Below are 22,804 nucleotides of genomic sequence, written 5' to 3' on the forward strand. Positions count from 1 at the left end.
GGGTTTTGTACCCATTGTATTGATTGTTTTGTTTACGGTGATTTTTATTATTAAACTGCGCCGTTGTAACACAGTTTTTGCTCTCCTGTGCCTGACTTCTCTGCCACCAGTACGCACCCCTTACAGGCAAAGTGTGGCTACTTTGAAGACTCTATAATCTAAAATATATCTAGATTTGTTTAACACTTTTTTGGTTACTACATGATTCAATATGTGTCATTTCATAGTTTTGATGTCTTCACTATTATTCGACAATGTAGGAAATAGTACAAATAAAGAAAAACCCTTGAATGAGTAGGTGTGTCCAAACCTTTGACTGGTACTGTATACGTAGATACATATTGGGAAAAGGACTTGGAGTAATCTTAAAAAATAACCAAATTCTACATCGGTGCAAACAAGCTGTTAAGGAACTGCTTTTAAGCTGCTTGTATAGGTGTTACGACAGTGTAATGTAGATGTTACTACAGGTGTATGTATACCAAAGGTCTGGGTGAGGGTGCTCAGGGCCCGCAGCTCTCCCAGGCTGTCCTCCTCGTAATCGTCATAACGCTCTAGCGGCTGGAAGTAATCCCCCAGCAGGGTTATCTGGGGCAGAGGACGCTCCACTGCGATGCGACTGCTCCACTCCAACGCCTCTACTGCCCCCTCCAGGGCTGGAGGGAGAAAGTACAACAGTTATTTTCATTCTCCTTGCACACTTTCTCTCCAAACTAATATCCAGTTGAGCATGCCACTTATTAACATAAAGCAATTTGTTTCTTGTAAACTCTGGGCCATAGCTATAGCCTTTAACCTGTACTGCCAGTTATAGCCTACCACTAAGGCCCAGAGTTTTCCTAGTCAGGTTACAATCAGTTCAGGAAAACTCCTGGCCCAATGTATTATTTCTACCTGACTACCACCAAGACAGGATTCATATCTGATCCACTTACGAATACAAGAGACACGGTTCTCATCTAGCCGGTGTCCTAGGTGACAGTAGCACTGAAAGGAGCCGGCTGTGTTCTGGCAGGTATGGTCACAGCCTCCGTTGTCTACCAGACACTCATCCACATCTGCAACATCAACAACCAGAAAACGCAGATTTCCTGAAGAAAATGTATGTGCTTGCTTCAGCAGTCTAAAATATATTTCATGGTAGTGGCAGGGGTTTAAATTGTTTGAGGCAAATGTACAGTTTAAGTTGAAGCAAGCACCCTTATTAAAACAGCACAGAAAATGATATTAAAGAGCACCATAGGTTCCGCATCATCATGACATGACATCATCGTACACAGCGGGGTGTCTTCCTGCTTAGAAACATCAACAACGGAACTAAAAATCTGCTAAGAATGCGATTATTGGCACCATCCAATTTGCCCCCTTGTGGTATACATACTGTGTACAGTATACTGGGAAGAGCCAACTATTACAATCTTGACAGATTTAGATTCTGTTGATGTCTTTAAGTAAGCAGTAAGTCATAGCACTGTGTAGATATATACAAAATAAATAAAAACATATTTGATCCAATTTTGATCAAGGAAGTTATGTTGATTAATAGAACGTACCATCACAGCCACACCCATCCGAATTGAGACGGTAGCCAGCCCCGCAGTAGCATTCGTAACCCCCGGGATAGTTGGTACAGTCCTGCTCGCAGCACGAGCTTCCCACCTCACACTCGTCCAAGTCTGAAACATACACAGTCGTTGTTGACAAGTCTGTCTATGGAAAGATTTTAGTGGCAATTTTTTCAATAACTTTGAATTCATGTAAAATTCTAAATTATTTGCAGATAAAAATCACTCCATATTGATCAAACTGCTCTTTGCTCACCCACACATGTCCTGAGGTCGTCGTCCAGGTGGTAACCGTGGTGACAGCTGCAGACAGGTCCAAGGGTGGAGTGTTGGCACTTTTGGGAACAGCCTCCATTGGCAGTCTCACAACCATTCACGATCTCCATCTCGATTCCTTAAGAGAAAGAAATATGGCCACATGCCCAGAATATAGGATTATCATTGCATTGTGAAGTTCTGCTGATCTGCGCAGACATTCGAACGAGCATTAGAGTTGAATAAGAAAAATTGGGAGTTGACAAAGTGAATAACAGGACTGAGAATGAATGGGAGTTGACTGAGTGAATGAGAGTTGACAAAAATGAATGTGAGTTGACTGAAAGAGAATGGGAGTTGACTGATAGGGAATAACAGTTGAATGAGAGTGAATGTGAGAAGACTGAGAAAGAATGTGAGTTGACTGAGGGTGAATGGGAGTTGACTGAGTGAATGAGAGTTGACAGAGAGAATGGAAGTTGACTGAGTGAAAATGATAGTTGACAGAGTGAATGGGAGTTGACTTACGATAGCACTTCCTGCCATCGGCACCCAACTCGTATGCTGGGTTACAGACACAGGTGAAGGAGCCCTGGGTGTTATGGCAACCGTGGGCACAAGCAGTTTTGTCGGTCTCACACTCATCAATGTCTGGGACAAACACACACACAAACAACTTTGAACTACTTGCTTTTTAGCATTATCATCATAATCCTCATCACCACCATAACCAATAAAATCATCACCAGACTCATTTGGCAAATGATGGATATTTACCTTCACAGTTTCTGCTATCCTGTGCCAGTATGTATCCAGGAAGACAGTTGCACTGAGCTCTTCCTCCGTCATTCTTGCAGGTGTGCATACAGCCCCCATTTCTGTCTGCACAGGGGTTTCTTACTGAAATACAGTTACATGGGATGAGTACACACACATGAACATTGAAAGAAACATTCACACACACACACACACACACACACACACACACACACACACACACACACACACACACACACACACACACACACACACACACACACACACACACACACACACACACACACACACACACACACACACACACACACACACACACACACACACACACACACACACACATTTCATAATATTCACTTGTCAGCCCTTCTCTCTCTCTCTGACTGATAGAGACATATGCATAATACACATAAGCAACATACACACACACACACACATTGTGACTGCCCTGAACGTCTCAGTGCTTCTCCTTCCAATAGGGCGCTTCCCTTTTAATTCCCAATGAAATAGCCAGCATCAGCTGCTCAAAGTGGGGTGGTGATGGAGAAGCGAATGAGGATGAGTTCAACCCTCAGTTCCGAAGCTTCTTTACTCCGTTTGTTTTGTTGTATTTAAAAGTGTGCTTTGTAGCCTAGTCGCAAGTTTAACCAAGCTAAATGACTTAAATGTAAATGTAAATGTAACCAGGATCGGATCCACTCATTGCTTCCTTTGGACGACACATCTGTTGTTCTCTGTTGGTTCTTCGTGGCCTTTCACCTCTGGAGATCTGTTGGCGGATTGGATTGTCTGACTGACCGACTGACTACAACTATTTTGCATAAAGTATTTCATTTGTTTTAGAGTGATGTATACCGTGATGATTTAAGACTTATTGAGATGTGATATTCTCCATGGTTGTGTGGTAAAATAGTTAATATTTTGATTGTATGATTGAGACTGGGTTTACGCTACACTTTATGAACGGACAAACATTGCGTGACTAAGGTCACTTGAGTTCACTGAACTCATTTACCGGGCTGGACTCTTTTAGGCCTGAAGTATGGGACTTTTCTGGAGGAACCAGAGCTCATTATTTGTTATATTATTATGTGTGTGATCATTTATGTTGGTAATACAACCCACGCGAAAGAACACAGTTGTTTTGAAGTTATTTCCAATGTTTTAAGGGTTAATGAAAAGTGTATGTCCATCCTGACTTTTACATGAGTTCTTTGTATTGGTGTTGACTTGACAGACCAGACGGGACTCATTCCCTCCCAAACCAAAAGGAAAAATCGATATTTTCTCTGGTGGGCACAACCTTCCTGGCACCCCTACAAACAATAACCTCAAGTCAAAACCGTTACAACATACACAGACTGACAGATACACACACACACACTTCATTTCCTCTTGCTAGCCCTTCTCCCCTGTGGATTTAAGAGAGTAAATGGGTAATGTGGTTAAATGGGCGTGTGGTTACTTTCTCTGTGCAGAACTGGCCATAATTACATTCATGTCTGCACCCCCGAGGAGTGAATTTCCAAGGAGCTCCACTTACTAGAAATGATGCACTTTTTAAAACTTTTTAGATTTTTTTCTTGGTCGTTAGTTGTTGATGTATGGAAGACGATGTTAGACAGTGCACATCTAGCTAAGTAAGAAATGGAGATGGCTTCATATATTGTAAAGGGTTAGAAAATCAGAAAAGGTAGAAGATGTCCACATCTGCCCATAGATAGACTTGATACAGCAGTAACTATGTTACTTTTTCACAATGCAGGTTTGTTTGAAATCCACCCTAGGTGGATAACTATTTAATGCGTTTCTATATGTCGCTTTTGGATCGGGTTCGGTAACCATAACAACAGCGGAACTCTGGTAAGCCTCCTGATGATTGCAATAACCAGTCATTCTGCTGGCACGACAGACCATTGGTCAGAGGTCGTCAAGGCGATGACGGCCTAGTTGGACTGGTCTCTCTCTCAGACCTTGGAGTCTGAGACAAGCCAGGAGGAATTTCAAAGCCTGCCAAAGTGCACAGTAATTTAACATATAGGGTTATTACAGTGTTCACTCCCAAATAGCTGCATTCTCTATATTACATCCTAATATATTTATATAAAAGTATCCCCCGCTTTAGTGCTAAAATTGGGCTAATGCATGTCTGGTATCAAAACCATTTAAATATAACTTCAATCCTATTGGATCTACAATAGCATTGACATCTCTCAAAGTGCTTTTTTCTTTGAAAATGTGAAATTCCAAGAATATTAAATACGTCCATATGTCTTGATATATAAAATACGACATGATATATCTGAGATCTACTTGTCGACCACAATAAGAACCGTCTGAAGTTAAAGGATCTGAGCTGCCAATGGGCTTTAGGTAAGGACTGAGGACTGCCAGGCACGATATCTGAAGCCAACCACTCCAGCACAGCTGTATCCTCTATCTACTGTATCTTTAGCAGGAGGAGATCTGGGTGCTATAGTTTGGCCTAGTAGTCATTAAAACAAGCTAGTCAGTACAGTATCTATGAACATAATCAGTGCCGTCTCCAACCTTTATGTACGTTTCAAATTCATTGCAAGCCATGAAACGCCTTTATGCGGTCAAACGCCTTTATGCGGTCAAACGCCTTTATGCAGTCAAACGCCTTTATGCGGTCATACCAAATGGGCATGGGAAACAACGATGGCCAAATGTGCATTTGAGTTTGTTTCAAATTCTACTTTTATGAGGATGCGGTGATTGTCCACGGTTTTCATGAGCCTTGTTTGAGAAAATAATGTGGAGTTGGTAAGGAAAACACCAGGCTGGAGTTAAAGGCATAGCCTTGCATCAGGTTTATTCGGACCCACGACAGGACAGGACCGGACCAGACCAGACCAGACCAGACCAGACAGACAGACCAGACCAGACAGACAGACAGACAGACAGACAGACAGACAGACAGACAGACAGACAGACAGACAGACAGACAGACAGACAGACAGACAGACAGACAGACAGACAGACAGACAGACAGACAGACAGACAGACAGACAGACAGACAGACAGGAAGTGAGCTGTTGAAGCACAGACCACAAAGTCAACACAGTCCGCACAGTCAACACAGCCAACGAAGTCAACACAGCTAGCATAGCCAGCACAGTCAGCATTTTGTAATTTCACCTCATCCCTGACATGGCAAACAAAGACAAAAAGGTTTGTGCTGCATGGAGATTCAAGACCAAGATGGACTGAGAAATTGCGTGCACACCCACATCCACTATAAAGTTTAGGCACAACAGTGCAGTAACATTGATTTCATTGTTTTTGACAAAACTAGCGTAATGCGACACCTCATGGTGGATCATTGCTATCAGTCAACCACAGAACACACGTGTGAGCCATGCAAAGCTTGATAAACGACCATCAACCTGAACTGTGTCTAGACATGACTTTATGATTCATATTGAACATATTACACGGACAGACATTTTTTTATGGCAGTCTAGCGGCACTTACGTATGCAGTGTTTGCCGTCCTCTGCGAGGTGATAGTTGGGTCTGCAGCGACACTGGTAGTGAGCCGGGGACAGTTGCACACAGTTCTGCTCACAGCTTCCATTGCTGACGGCACAGGATCGGACGGCTGGAGACAAACACACAGAGAGAGCGACAACAGATCAACAATTAAAGGTGATGTATAGTACACAAAGTTGATTTATTATCATATGAAGAAAGAATACCTGTTTCGATGCTCTCAAAGTCTAATGCAGACAGACACAATTTGACCACTATTGTTTCTTGTTTCCGATGACCTACATTGACACAGGCCCAGAGTTTTTCATGAGAGCAGGATAAACTCCTGGCCCTAACAATGACTAGTAATTGTTATGAACATTACATGTACAGTAGGTCTGCTTTCTCTGACAGCAGGAGCAAGTGTTCGTCTATATGTTTTCTCAGAAAGAGCGAGACACCACGAGATCGTTTCAAACATTGGATGTATCATAACCCAAGGTGAACTGTATCTCTTTATGAGAAGTACCTCCTCCATTTTCATTTGGATGAACTAATAAATAATATAATAATAATATATGAAAGGTAGTCCATGTGTGCATACATTCTACGTTTGGTCCCGGGAAAACAAAAATGCTCTAAACTGAGCTACAGAAGGACCACAAGGACCACTAAGAAAAGGGAGTCCCAGTTTCAAAACAAAAACTAAACTGTACCCCATCTCCACCCCACCCTTGGAATGTGATGATCGCAGACACTGTCCCCTCTGCTCCAATCTGTTTTCCCTTCAATTGCTACCTCGGAAGAAAAGCCCAATAATAACATGGAGAGAAATGACAGAGATAATTCATTTTTGCTGCTCCATTAGCGAGCCATCGTGTTGGGCCAATAAGTGTACGGACAGCAGGGGGTACTTACGTGGTTCATTGCAGTGGACCTTGTAATATATGCCATTTAGCAGACGCTTTTATCCAAAGCGACTTACAGTCATGTGTGCATACATTCTACGTATGGGTGGTCCCGGGGATCGAACCCACTACCCTGGCGTCACAAGCGCCATGCTCTACCAACTGAGCTACAGAAGGACAGAAACAACCCCTGCCGCTAACCTCTAGGCCATTGGAACCTTATGTACAGTATATCTGACAGGATTGGATAGATATAAGCAATATGGTAGTGGCTTAACTAATATTGCTTACACCTAGTCCTGTCAGATCTACTAAAGTACCTAGAGTGGTATAGGGGAAATGGGTTGTTTCTGGACAGGGCCTATTTCGGTTCCGGTTCCGGTTGGAGCGAGTGGTCGCATCTGCACGTCGCTCCAACGGGTAGTATAACTTTTTCATTATATTTCATTATATCACAACGGTTTGATTTGTCTTATCTTAGCAATTTCTTCTCAGCTAGCTACATAGCCGTCTTTGTATCAAAGATAATTGCGTAATTATCGTATTTCGCCGTCCTAACGTAGTCTTCACTAGCCAGCTAGCTAACGTCCACTGATTAGCTGCACTGAGAAACTTTTACACTCAACTGAACGACTTGATTAGTTTAGTGTTAGCTACCTACATAGCTGTCTTTGCTGTCTTCGTATCATCGTATCATCGTATCCAAGATAATTGTGTTGTTTAGGTTTAGAGTGTGTAGTCTTAGAGTGATTATCTTAATTTACCGAGGTTAGCTAGCCAGCTATTTGTCGTCCTTAACGTAGGTGACTCTGCTAGCTAGCCAACAGCTAGCCAACGCTAGCCAACGTCTTCTGTATAGAACTCAACTACCCGGTCGCATTCACAGGTTGTATCACATTTTCACTTCATTTCATTACAGTACAACGGTTTGATTTGTTTGATCGTAGCTAGCTACTTAGCTAGCTACATAGCCGTCTTTGTATCAAAGATAATTGTGTAGTCTAGAGCGATTTTCTAGGTTCGCTAGCCATCTATTGTCGTTCTTTTAACGCAACGTAACGTAAACAACACTGCTAGCTAGCCTGCTAGCCCCCGAATAGCAACACTGCAGAAACTATTACACTCAACGGAATGACTTGATTAGTGTAGTGTCAACAACGCACCCACTGCCAGCTGGCCTACTTCAGCAGTACTGTATCATTTTAATCATTTTAGTCAATAAGATTCTTGCTACGTAGCTTAACTTTCTGAACATTCGAGACGTGTAGTCCACTTGTCATTCCAATCTCCTTTGCATTAGCGTAGCCTCTTCTGTAGCCTGTCAACTATGTGTCTGTTTATCCCTGTTCTCTCCTCTCTGCACAGACCATACAAACGCTCCTCACCGCGTGGCCGCGGCCACCCTACTCTGGTGGTCCCAGCGCGCACGACCCACGTGGAGTTCCAGGTCTCCGGTAGCCTCTGGAACTGCCAATCTGCGGTCAACAAGGCAGAGTTCATCTCAGCCTATGCCTCCCTCCAGTCCCTCGACTTCTTGGCACTGGACGGAAACATGGATCACCACAGACAACACTGCTACTCCTACTGCTCTCTCTTCGTCCGCCCACGTGTTCTCGCACACCCCGAGAGCATCTGGTCAGCGGGGTGGTGGCACCGGGATCCTCATCTCTCCCAAGTGGTCATTCTCTCTTCTCCCCTTACCCATCTGTCTATCGCCTCCTTTGAATTCCATGCTGTCACAGTTACTAGCCCTTTCAAGCTTAACATCCTTATCATTTATCGCCCTCCAGGTTCCCTCGGAGAGTTCATCAATGAGCTTGATGCCTTGATAAGCTCCTTTCCTGAGGACGGCTCACCTCTCACAGTTCTGGGCGACTTTAACCTCCCCACGTCTACCTTTGACTCTTTCCTCTCTGCCTCCTTCTTTCCACTCCTCTCCTCTTTTGACCTCACCCTCTCACCTTCCCCCTACTCACAAGGCAGGCAATACGCCGACCTCATCTTTACTAGATGCTGTTCTTCCACTAACCTCACTGCAACTCCCCTCCAAGTCTCCGACCACTGCCTTGTATCCTTTTCCCTCTCGCTCTCATCCAACACTCCCACACTGCCCCTACTCGGATGGTATCGCGCCGTCCCAACCTTCGCTCTCTCTCCCCCGCTTCTCTCCTTTCCATCCTATCATCTCTTCCCTCTGCTCAAACCTTCTCCAACCTATCTCTGATTCTGCCTCCTCAACCCTCCTCTCTCTCCTCTCTGCATCCCTTGACTCTCTGTCCCCTATCCTCCAGGCCGCTCGGTCCTCCCCCTCCCGCTCCGTGGCTCGATGACTCATTGCGAGCTCACAGAACAGGGCTCCCAGGGAGCGGAAATGGAGGAAAATGCCTCCCCTGCGGACCTGGCATCCTTTCACTCCCTCCTCTCTACATTTTCCTCCTCTGTCTCTGCTGCTAAAGCCACTTTCTACCACTAAATTCTAAGCATCTGCCTCTAACCCTAGGAAGCTCTTTGCCACCTTCTCCTCCCTCCTGAATCCTCCTCCCTCCCCCTCCTCCCTCTCTGCAGATGACTTCTGTCGACCATTTTGAAAAGAAGGTCGGCGACATCCGATCCTCGTTGCTAAGTCAAACGACACCGCTGGTTCTGCTCACACTGCCCTACCCTGTGCTGACCTCTTTCTCCCCTCTCTCTCAGATGAAATCTCGCGTCTTGTAACGGCCGGCCGCCCAACAACCCCTGCCCGCTTGACCCTATCCCCCCTCTCTTCTCCAGACCATTTCCGGAGACCTTCTCCCTTACCTCACCTCGCTCATCAACTCATCCCTGACCGTTGGCTACGTCCCTTCCGTCTTCAAGAGCGAAGTTGCACCCTTCTGAAAAAACCTACACTCGTCCTCCGATGTCAACAATTACAGACCAGTATCCCTTCTTTCTTTTCTCTCCAAAACTCTTGAACGTGCCGTCCTTGGTCAGCTCTCCGCTATCTCTCTCTCTAGTTGGGCATCTCCGGCGTGGCCCACGCTTGGATTGCGTCCTACCTGACAGGTCGCTCCTACCAGGTGGCGTGGCGAGAATCTGTCTCCTCACCATGCGCTCTCACCACTGGTGTCCCCCAGGGCTCTGTTCTAGGCCCTCTCCTATTCTCGCTATACACCAAGTCACTTGGCTCTGTCATAACCTCACATGGTCTATCCTATCATTGCTATGCAGACGACACACAATTAATCTTCTCCTTTCCCCCTTCTGATGACCAGGTGGCGAATCGCATCTCTGCATGTCTGGCAGACATATCAGTGTGGATGACGGATCACCATCTCAAGCTGAACTTCGGCAAGACGGAGCTGCTCTTCCTCCCGGGGAAGGACTGCCCGTTCCATGATCTCGCCATCACGGTTGACAACTCCATTGTGTCCTCCTCCCAGAGCGCTAAGAACCTTGGCGTGATCCTGGACAACACCCTGTCGTTCTCAACTAACATCAAGGCGGTGGCCCGTTCCTGTAGGTTCATGCTCTACAACATCCGCAGAGTACGACCCTGCCTCACACAGGAAGCGGCGCAGGTCCTAATCCAGGCACTTGTCATCTCCCGTCTGGATTACTGCAACTCGCTGTTGGCTGGGCTCCCTGCCTGTGCCATTAAACCCCTTCAACTCATCCAGAACGCCGCAGCCCGTCTAGTGTTCAACCTTCCCAAGTTCTCTCACGTCACCCCGCTCCTCCGCTCTCTCCACTGGCTTCCAGTTGAAGCTCGCATCCGCTACAAGACCATGGTGCTTGCCTACGGAGCTGTGAGGGGAACGGCACCTCAGTACCTCCAGGCTCTGATCAGGCCCTACACCCAAATAAGGGCACTGCGTTCATCCACCTCTGGCCTGCTCGCCTCCCTACCACTGAGGAAGTACAGTTCCCGCTCAGCCCAGTCAAAACTGTTCGCTGCTCTGGCTCCCCAATGGTGGAACAAACTCCCTCACGACGCCAGGACAGCGGAGTCAATCACCACCTTCCGGAGACACCTGAAACCCCACCTCTTTAAGGAATACCTAGGATAGGATAAAGTAATCCTTCTCACCCCCCCTTAAAATATGTAGATGCACTATTGTAAAGTGGCTGTTCCACTGGATGTCATAAGGTGAATGCACCAATTTGTAAGTCGCTCTGGATAAGAGCGTCTGCTAAATGACTTAAATGTAAATGTAAATATGTTATGTTTTTCTACTGTTTGGGGCATCCTTGAGTTCATCAGCTGCCTTTCATTTAAAGGAGGGAAATGAGGCCTGGTGAAAAACAACGTGAGAATGATGAGGCGGTTTGTTTGACACACCACGCCTTCAGAGGTTTCTGTGCCTTCAAAGCAGCCTGATTAAAATCTAAATAAATAACTGATTCTGCGCTTCTGGACTGCACACAGATGATGTGCATAAGACTACAGGGAATCTAAAATTAGCCCGTGTGTCAAAGCACATGGTCTGCCTCTTCAATGGTGAAAAGGAAAAGCAATGTGATTGAAAGTCTTTGTAGTTGAACTGAGAGGACAGCATTTTGGGGTGGCCAACCCTGGAGAGCTCTAAGTGGTGCACATTTTGTTCCAGCTCAGCTTTAACAGTAACACACCTTTTTCTACTAAATAGCTGTAAGACCTTGATTAGCTGAACCAGGTATGTTAATGCCATGCTGGAACAAAAGCCTGCACACCCAGTAGCTCTCCTGGAAAAGGGGTTGGCCACCTGCACTCTAAGTCATCACTCTGCAGAATTCTATTCACAAATTGAGGTAGTGTAATTTAGGGCCCATTTGGAGTATCTCTGTGGTAATTATAAATAACAGGCACACTAACATTTCATCCAGACCAGCTCTGGTCAAAGCCAACTGTGTTTCAACAGGCCTCGGGGCTTCCCACCCACTGGGCACATACTGGTTGAATAAACGTTGTTTCCACATCATTTCAATGACATTATGTTAAACCAATGTGGAAAAGACGTTGAATTGACGTCTGGCCCGCTGTGCGGTAATGCTCCCTAATCAATCAGAGAGAGAGAGTTATCCTGACACGCTGTTGTTGTGTGAATTAAAATAAGCTTTCTGATGCATCACTGGAACTTGCAGAGGAAAACAGATGAGATCTAAGCGAGAGAGTGTGTGTGCGCATGTACACATATGCGAGAGAGAGAGAGAGAGAGAGAGAGAGAGAGAGAGAGAGAGAGAGAGAGAGAGAGAGAGAGAGAGAGAGAGAGAGAGAGAGAGAGAGAGAGAGAGAGAAGAAGAGGGGGAGACACTGCACTACTATATATGCCCAGACACAAACCTGCTCTGACAGGGCTGCTGGGGAACAGTGGGAAAGCTTGTCTTCACAACAGCCAGCACAACAGACTCTTTGATTCCCCCTTTTGACACAAGCAGAAGGTGGAGACCCCTCTTTCACTGCTTTGATGTGAGTCCCAGCTTCTCCCGTGGCCTTGCTTCCAGACGGTGAGGGCAACAACAGAATACATCCACGTTGGACCGCATCCACCTGATTCATCCCAAATCTCCCTCATCCCCCTTCACCCCTTTGACCTCAGGTGACCCCTCCACACCCTCCCCTGGATCTTACCGATGCAAGTCCGGCCATCTGTGTGCAGACGGGTGCCCGGGTTGCACTCGCAGTAGTACGAGCCCCTGGTGTTGACACATCGGTGCTGGCAGCCCCCATTATAGACCTGACACTCATCAATATCTGTGGGAGAGACATGACAAATCAGTGTAATCACTCGTTAATAGTAAAGAAGAGTAAATTGTGGTGGAACAGCTCTGCCTAAGCCCAAGGCCGGCATTATGAGCGGGGCTTAGGGGGCCTGGCCTGCCCTATCGTACCTTGTAATATTGATAATTTATTTTCACCGAGATGCGCACCGACAGAAAGACCTATCAATCTCAGATAAATCATCCAAGCGAGCAAAACAGCACCCCTCTGTCTCAGTATGTGTAGCCCATGTACAGTCGTGGCCAAAAGTTTTGAGAATGACACAAATATTAATTTCCACAAAGTTTGCTGCTTCAGTGTCTTTAGATATTTTTTGTCAGATGTTACTATGGAATTCTGAAGTATAATTACAAACATTTTATAAGTGTCAAAGTCTTTTATTGACAATTACATGAAGTTGATGCAAAGAGTCTTTGCAGTGTTGACCCTTCTTTTTCAAGACCTCTGAAATTCGCCCTGGCATGCTGTCAATTAACTTCTGGGCCACATCCTGACTGATGGCAGCCCATTCTTACATAATCAATGCTTGGAGTTTGTCAGAATTTGTGGGGTTTTGTTTGTCCACGCGCTTCTTGAGGATTGACCACAAGTTCTCAATGGGATTAATGTCTGGGGAGTTTCCTGGCCATGGACCCAGAATATCGATGTTTTGTTCCCCGAGCCACTTAGTTTTCACTTTTGCCTTATGGCAAGATACTCTATCATGCTGGAAAATGCATTGTTCGTCACCAAACTGTTCCTGGATTGTTGGGAGAATTTGCTCTCGAAGGATGTGTTGGTACCATTCTTTATTCATGGCTGTGTTCTTATGCACAATTGTCAGTGAGCCCACTCCCTGGGCTGAGAAGCAACCCCACACATGAATGGTCTCAGGATGCTTTACTGTTGGCATGACACAGGACTGATGGTAGCGCTCACCTCAGCTTTTTCCGGATGCCCCAAACAATCGGAAAGGGGATTCATCAGAGAAAATGACTTTACCCCAGTCCTCAGCAGTCCAATCCCTGTACCTTTTGCAGAATATCAGTCTGTCCCTGATGTTTTTCCTGGAGAGAAGTGGCTTCTTTGCTGCCCTTCTTAACTCCAGGCCATCCTCCAAAAGTATTTGCCTCACTGTGTGTGCAGATGCACTCACACCTGCCTGCTGCCATTCCTGAGCAAGCTCTGTACTGGTGGTGCCCCGATCCCGCAGCTGAATCAACTTTAGGAGACAGTCTTGGCACTTGCTGGACTTTCTTGGGTGCCCTGAAGCATTCTTCACAACAATTGTACCGCTCTCCTTGAAGTTCCTGATAAATGGTTGATTTATGTGCAATCTTACTGGCAGCAATGTCCTTGCCTGTGAAGTCCTTTTTGTGCAAAGCAATGATGACGGCACGTGTTTTCTTGCAGTTAACCATTGTTGACAGAGGAAGAACAATGATTCCAAGCACCGCCCTCCTTTTGAAGCTTCCAGTCTGTTATTCGAACTCAATCAGCATGACAGAGGGATCTCCAGCCTTGTCCTCGTCAACACTCACACCTGTGTTAACGAGAGAATCACTGACATGTCAGCTGGTCCTTTTGTGGCAGGGCTGAAATGCAGTGGAAATGTTTTTTGGGGATTCAGGTCATTTGCATGGCAAAGAGGGACTTGCAATTAATTGCAATTCATCTGATCATTCTTCATAACATTCTGGAGTATATTTAAATTGCCAACATACAAACTGAGGCAGCAGACTTTGAAAATTACTATTTGTGTCATTCTCAAAACGACTGTACTGTATCTGATGCTGTCTGGACAAAATGAGTATGGCATTAGCTTGAAGGGGGGTCCCTTGAGACCCAGCAGTTCTATTTGAAAAAAATAAAATGTGTGCAGCACTTGCAGACATCGGAGGTCCCATGAAAAAAAGCGCCCCCTATTTAAATCAAATATCCTTCCAACTGATTTGTTCTGGCACCAGTCCTGCCTAAGCACCAGAAGCCCTGCAGGCCAGTTACAGAGAAGCCATTAGACACACACAGAGCAATCAGCAATAAATACAGGCGCATGCCAATCTCACAGGGCCAGGAGGTAACTGGAGACAGCTGGACGAAGGCCAGGACAGTTAGCAAAGAAAGTACTGGAGGGCTGGTAAACGCACACACACACACACACACACACACACACACACACACACACACACACACACACACACACACACACACACACACACACACACACACACACACACACACACACACACACACACACACACACACACACACACACACACACACACACACACACACACACACACACACACACACACACACAACCGCCCTCTAACCACAGAAGTCCTACGGCATCTTGACAACGCTTGTACTTCAAGCGACCTGTCTTGTAGGACGTAGAACTCATATTCAAATTGTAATATTCCAGACCATCAGCAATTTAACAATGAAAACATACTTCCTATTTTTTATATGACTCCATGAATAAGGCAGAATAATTAGCTAGCTACACTGAACAAAAATATAAACGCAACACGTAAAGTGGTGGTCCCATGTTTCATGAGCTGAAATAACAGATCATAGAAATGTTCCATATGCACAAAAAGCGTATTTCTCTCAAATGTTGTGCACAAATTTGTTAACTTCTTATGGCTGGGGAGCAGTATTGAGTAGCTTGGACGAATAAGGTGCCCAAAGTAAATGGTCTGCTCCTCAGTCTCAGTTGCTAATATATGCATATTAGTATTAGTATTAGATAGAAAACACTCTGAAGTTTCTAAAACTGTTTGAATGATGTCTGTGAGTATAACAGAACTCATATGGCAGGCAAAAACCTGAGGAGAAATCAAAACAGGAAGTGAGAAATCTGAGGCTGGTATGTACTCAACACAGTTCCCATTGAAACCCGCTTGAGATATTAATGACGTTGCACTTCCTAGGGCTTCCACTAGATGTCAACCGTCTATAGAAATGTGAATGAGGCTTCTACTGTGTTGTGGGACTGAATGACAACAGAATGAATCAGGTGTCTGGCAGTCAGCCATTTTCTGGCTGCGCGCATTGCACATGATAGCGACCTGCGTTCCATGGCTCCTGAAAACACAAAGGAATACTCCGGTTGGAACTTTATTGAAGATTAATATTTAAAATATCCTAATGATTGATTCTGTACTTAGTTTGAAATGTTTCTTCGACCTGTAATATAACTTTTTGAAGATTTTGTCCGACGTAACGCTGACCAGAATGAGCGTTTGGATATGTATACCAAATGCGCTAACAAAAGTAGCTAATTGGACATAAATAACGGACATTATCGAACAAATCAAGCATTTATTGTGGACCTGGGATTCCTTGGAGTGCATTCTGATGAAGATCCTCAAAGGTAAGGGAATATTTAGCATGTCATTTATGGTTTATGTTGACTACAACATGGCGGCTATTTTGACTTGATTGTTCTGAGCGCCGTCTCAGATTATTGCATGATTTGCTTTTAACAGAGTTACATTAAGGAGAGGTATATCTATAATTCCATGTGTATAACTTGTATTATCATCTGCATTTATGATGAGTATTTCTGTTGAATTGATGTGGCTATGCAAAAACCCTGGCTGTTTTTGGAAATAGTGAAAATAACGTGCCAATGTGAACTCAGATTTTGTTTTATAAATATGAACTTTATCAAACAAAACATACATGTATTGTGTAACATGAAGTCCTATGAGTGTCATCTGATGAAGATCATCAAAGGTTAGTGATTAATTTTCTCTATTTGTGGTTTTTGTGACTCCTCTCTCTGGATGGAAAAATGGCTGTGTTTTATTGTGACTCGGTGCTGACCTAACATAATCGTTTGTGGTGCTTTCGCCGTAAATCCTATTTGAAATCGGACACTGTGGTGGGATTAACAACAAGAATACCTTTAAAACGGTATAAGACACATGTATGTTTGCGGAATTTTAATTGTGAGATTTCTGTTGTTTTGAATTTGGCGCCCTGCACTTTCAGTGGCTGTTTTCATATCATCCCGATAATGGGATTGCAGCCCAATTAACATCCCTGTTAGTGAGCATTTCTCCTTTGCCAAAATAATCCATCCACCTGACAGGTGTGGCATATCAAGAAGCTGATTAAACATCATGATCATTACACAGGTGCACCTTGTGTTGGGGACAATAGAAGGCCACTTTAAAATGTGCAGTTTTGTTACACGACACAATGTCACAGATGTATCAAGTTTTGAGGGAGCAATTGACATGCTGATGGCAGGAATTCTCACCAGCAGTTGTTGCCAGATAATTTAATGTTAATTTCTCTACCATAAGCTGCTTCCAACATAATTTTAATGAATTTTGTAGTATGTCCAACCGGCCTCAGAACCGTAGACCATGTGTATGCCGTCATGTGGGCGAGCGGTATCCTGATGTCAACGTTGTAAACAGAGTGCCCCATGGTGGCGCTGGGATTATTGTATAGGCAGGCATAAACTACAGACAACAAACACAATTGCATTTTATCAATGGCAATTTGAATGCACAGAGATACCGTGACGAGATCCTGAGGCCCATTGTCATGCCATTCATACACACCGCCATCACCTCATCTTTCTGCATGATAATGCACAGCCCCATGTCACATGGATCTGTACACAATTCCTGGAAGCTGAAAATATCCCAGTTCTTCCATGGCCTGCATACTCACCAGACATGTCACCGATTGAGTTTGGGATGCTCTGGCTCGATGTGTAAAACAGCTTGTTCCCGCCAATATCAAGCAACTTCACACAGTCATTGAAGAGGAGTGGGACAACATTCCACAGACCACAATCAACAGCCTAATCAACTCTATGCGAAGAAGATGTGTTGCACTGCATGAGGCAAATTGGTGGTCACGCCCCAACTTTTTTCAAGGTATCTGTGACCAACAGATGCATAACTGTATCCCCAGTCATGTGAAATCCATAGATTAGGGCCTAATGAATTGATTTAAATTGTCTGATTTCCTTATATGACCCGTAACTCAGTAAAATATTTGAAATTGTTGCATGTTGCGTTTATACTGAATGATTAAACACGTTGTGACAGTGATTTAATAGTTTGCAAATTTGAGAAAAAAATGATCAAAGTGGTAGCTATCTCCTGCACAAATTCTGTGCAAGGAAGTCGATCTCCAGTGCTGTGACTTGATCAGCTGCTTAGCTAACTTCTTAGCTAGCTTACTGACATAGCTAGTTAGCTTTCTACCTCTGTCTTTATTGACATAAAAGGCTTGCTTAAATTACACTGAAGTTGTCGACATACAGTCCCAGCATGATTTATGCTAGCTCCATGATTAATTCAGACAGCTTTGAGGCTGAAATGGGGTTCAGCAGACGATGTCACCTAGATAATATTATCTAATGTTAAACAGCACATTGTAGCCGTTTGATCCATCCCATTAGTCTTTGCGAGATACGAGACAGATCAGTGCAAGCAATGCTAACATGGAGTATATCTACCCCATTTATTACAACAAAAATGAACCTTACACCTGGATTAGGAATGGCACTGGACAATTAACATATGGCCCCATGCAAGCTTCATCAAAGGCAGTAAACATCATCCAGTTCCTCTCCATAACAACCCGTTTTATCTGTCAGAGGTCAATGATTCCCTTACAAAAATATCATGTGGTTTTGAAACTACAGTTAAAGTGCAGTAACTGCTGTCGATTGTGATATTTTGGACGCAGTAATTGCAGAATATCTGCAGTTATACTTCACTTTAACTACAGTTACACTGCTAAATTACTGCAGTAAGAAAATTGTTATTTTGGATGCAGTATTTGTAGCATACTGTGGTTATAATTCACTCACTAACTGCAGTTGTATTCCCGTGTACTGCAGTTATACTGCACTCTGACTGCAATCTTTTTTTCATAAGGGTTCTCTGTGCCTCTATTAAAACTTGATCCAGAGGCTCCTATGACATTAAGTGTCCTTCAGGGGCCAGTTTGAAGACATTCTCTTCTGGATATCACCGCTTCAAAGAGCACTACCATAGGGAAAATACATACTCAGCACAAACCTGCAGCTATCAAAAACGTAATAGTTTCCTGCAGAGTAGATTTAGCTCTATAAGCTACACATTTGTTCTTCTAAGGAGCCACATCCATACAATGCACAAGATACATATAGCAGAAAAAAGCAGTCATAACAAATACAGTATGTCACTATGAAGAGAGTTGCTGACTCCAAAGCAATGAAGTGACATTTTCTTAATAAGACGAGAGCTTATTCTCCATTCAAGATTTATGGAGAACAAACATGGTTTCCTTAGTTTCTTTGAAATACAGCCATCGTTCCACAATGTCAAGTCCAGTAGCATTCCACGACACGGTTTACTGTTATCATTTCAAGGCACTGTGGTCACACGGCTCCCCTTTCAAGCCTATGAGAAACCATCTGTGACGCAGACATCCCCTACTTCCAACTTCAACAAAACCAGAGACCGCCAAAACAAGACGAATGTCAGAATGAGAAATAGGCTATGAGGAGTTATTTGGCTTTTGAAACAAAGACCTTTGGATGTCCTCTGATGTCCTCTGTCTTCTGTTCTGGAGCTATATTAGGGTCCACTTGGGGGCAAGACCTGAAAGAGACTTCAGAGGACGTTACTAAAGCCGGAAGGAAAGGTCTGGCTTCGGGCCTCAAGAGGCCCAGGAGTGGAGAGTGGCCCAGTTGCCATTAAAACTGGGCAGTGTGATAAGCAGTAAATGCCTGAAGTGATCAGCCAAATTATGTTTACTGGATTTATCTTGGTACCATAAGGGATTTGGAGTTACAGCAAAGTTCAATCTATGTATCAATCTATACGGAACAAAAATATAAACGCAACATGGAACAATTTCAATGATTTAACTGAGTTACAGTTCATATAAGGAAATCAATCAATTGAAATACATTCATTAAGCACTAATCTCTGGATTTCAGATAACTGGGCAGGGACGCAGTCATGTGTGGGCTGATTAGGGCGTAAGTCTACCCACTTGGGAGCCAGGTCCACCCACTGGGGAGCCAGGCTCAACCAATCAGAATGAGTTTTTCCCAAGAAAAGGGCTTTATTACAGAAATAAATATTCCTCCGTTTCATCAACTGTCCATGTGGTTGGTCTCAGATGATCCCACAGGTGAAAAATCTGGATGTGAAGGTCCTGGGCTGGTGTGGTTACACGTGTCTGCGGATGTGAGGACAGTTGGAAGTACTGCTAAATTATCTGGAGTTGGGGGTGGCTTATGGTAGAGAAATTAACATTAAATTCTTTGCAGTCAGCATGCCAATTGCACGCTCTCTCAAAACTTGAGACATCTGATGCATTGTGTTATGTGACGAAACTGCACATTTTAGAGGTGGCATTTTATTGTCAGCATGTCACGCCCTGGTCTAAGTATTTTGTGTTTTTCTTCATGTATTGGGTCAGGCCAGGGTGTGGCATGGAGTTTTTGTATTGTGGTGTGTTTTGTCTTGGGGTTTTGGTGTGTATGTATTTGGGATTGTAGCTAGTGGGGTTATCTAGCTAAATCTATGGCTGTCTGGAGTGGTTCTCAATCAGAGGCATGTGCTTATCGTTGTCTCTGATTGGGAACCATATTTAGGCAGCCATATTCTTTGGTTGTATTGTGGGTGATTGTCCTGAGTGTCTTGATGTCCTTAGTCTGTGTTAGTTTGCACCAGTTAAGGCTGTTTCGGTTTTCACTACGTTTATTGTTTTGTAGAGTTTGTGTTTTGGATTCGTGTTACGTTGTGTAAATAAACATGGATCACAATATACGCGCTGCAGTTTGGTCCGACTCTCCTTCACCATTAGAAAACCGTGACACACCAGCACATGGTGCACTTGTGTAAGGATCATGCTGTTTTATCAGCTTCTTGATATGCCACACCTGTCAGGTGGATGGATTATCTTGGCAAAGGAGAAATGCTAACAGGGAAGTAAACTAATTTGTGCACAAAATTTGAGAGAAATTATCTTTTTGTGCGTGTGGAACATTTCTGTGATCTTTTATTTCAGCTCATGAAACATGGTACCAACACTTTACATGTTGCGTTTATATTTTTGCTCAGTATATATTTGAACACTTGGACAAATATCAAATCCAACAAAAACATTGCTGCAACCAATGCAAACAAATGTACACATGAGAGAATATGTGCATTACATGTAGAATTTGGCCAAGTAATCCATGTGATGTGTCTGGGTGAAGTCAAGGCTGTCAGTTGAAATTACTTAAGTCCATTCACAGACAATGGAAACTTTGCCAAATAAATGTATTTATTCACGACGCTGTCTCTTTCATCCTCAAATTGTATTTACAGCCATTTGTTTCCCCATACAGAACACCAGCTGGGGGGTGATTGCTACGGTATTTAATCACTTTCCTCCAAGAAAGCCTTGCAGCCAAGAGACTCTTAGTGCCAGACGTTATCTGTTTCACATGGCCAGGAGCGTGTAATAGTTCTGCCCAAAATGTGGAGCTCAGAGACCCATTTACAGCATGTTAATGTATAAGGATTTGAACATCTTGCTACTTTTCACAGCCAAGGGACAATTTACTGCTGAAGGGCCTTGAGACTAATTGGATAGAGAGAGAATCCAAATAAAAACAAAGATATGTCTGGATTAATTAGTGGAACGGCAAGAGATGAAAGCAGATAAATAACACAAAGAGGGTGAGCAATGAATGGTCAGGGACCTTAGTTTCATTGCTTTAACCTTCAGGAGCCAAACAAGGAGTTACTCAAAGTGAAACACTCATATTTCAAGTTGACTGACACACATAACTGTTATACATATAGAATCCAATTATGGATAATAAGAAAAAACACAACGTCATGATTCTTCCATGCTCTACCATATGGCCATTTTCACACAGTGCCAGACAACCCCATTTGGGTGATGTACGGTAGAGGAGGGTAATGTAGGGTATAAGAGTACAGTCAATAGGGGCACTAGACTGAAGCTTTGATTAAACGTCAGTCTCCCTCTGAGGGACAAAGACAAGCGTGTCCAGACAGCTCAACAGACAGTCTGGCACACTCTCTGAGGCAGCCCATGATGATAAAAGGGCTCATCAGAAGTCTTACTTGCATTCAGGACTATTGTGATGATGATTAAAGTTCTGCCTATTCTACTCCAGGAGATAAATAACTATGTCTGACCCCTGAGGCCCACCGTACTCTGACGGCGAGCAGCCTTGTGCTGATGGGGCGTCTGAGCTGATATACAGTAGGCACTACTAATTTATTTCACATTGCGCTGACAACCCCATTTGCATTCTGCCGGCAAGATATATGGGTTGTCAATCTTTTATTTTTTAAATATTTTTTTTCAATCATTGTCTTGAGGTAGGCACATTGACATGCTATATGTTTTTCTCCCCCAATTGACAAAGGCATGAGTTCCTTTTACCAAACAAAACAACTGAGAGACTAAAAAATAAGGGAGGGGAGGGTAACAGCATGAACTTTTCTACTGAACTAAATCTGCTCTAAGCGTCAGTTCCATAACCTTATATCCTCTAGATAATTACAGGGTGAAACATGAAGATGAATCTCAAAAGAAACGTTGGCAGACAAAATGGCTGTTCACGGGTCATGAATGTTAAGCCTCCACAACAAAGTGGTCAGTACACATTTCAATTTGAGAGATGATAGCTGTTTCCACATGTTATCAATCATATGGCTAAGAGTCATTTTATTAAGCTGCTAGCATATGCAAGACGTGACAGGTTTTTATAAGACGCAGCCAACAGGTAGATCAAACCCAAAGCCACATCAACACTGATGGAAAATGGAGATTCATGAAACATGCCACGCAGACTTTACACACTGGCGTGTGCACACACACGCGCTCAGCACAAGTTCACTCGCAGGCACACACGCTCGGTCATCACCATTTCTAATAATAAATCCCTTTTAACCTCCGGCGCCGACAGAGATGGCCGCCTCGCTTCGCGTTCCTAGGAAACTATGCAGTATTTTGTTTTTTTTACGTGTTATTTCATACATTGGTACCCCAGGTAATCTTAGGTTTCATAACATACAGTCGGGAGGA

At 43.9% G+C, this 22,804-nt stretch overlaps 1 protein-coding gene across 1 annotated transcript in view; it reads right to left on the minus strand.

The window, feature by feature from the left end:
- LOC124021854 (multiple epidermal growth factor-like domains protein 6) overlaps positions 1-22,804 on the minus strand; it is an 88,768-nt gene that overhangs the window by 49,215 nt on the left and 16,749 nt on the right. Inside the window, exons 2-9 of the mRNA XM_046336995.1 lie at positions 12,590-12,712; positions 6,096-6,221; positions 2,598-2,720; positions 2,349-2,471; positions 1,822-1,959; positions 1,554-1,676; positions 936-1,058; positions 483-656 (exon numbers count right to left, since the gene is read on the minus strand). Of these exons, the coding sequence (XP_046192951.1) occupies positions 483-656; positions 936-1,058; positions 1,554-1,676; positions 1,822-1,959; positions 2,349-2,471; positions 2,598-2,720; positions 6,096-6,221; positions 12,590-12,712 (1,053 nt within the window). The remainder of the gene's footprint in view (positions 1-482; positions 657-935; positions 1,059-1,553; positions 1,677-1,821; positions 1,960-2,348; positions 2,472-2,597; positions 2,721-6,095; positions 6,222-12,589; positions 12,713-22,804) is intronic.

This window comes from Oncorhynchus gorbuscha, linkage group LG03, assembly GCF_021184085.1.
Source record: "Oncorhynchus gorbuscha isolate QuinsamMale2020 ecotype Even-year linkage group LG03, OgorEven_v1.0, whole genome shotgun sequence".
Lineage (NCBI taxonomy): Eukaryota > Metazoa > Chordata > Actinopteri > Salmoniformes > Salmonidae > Oncorhynchus > Oncorhynchus gorbuscha.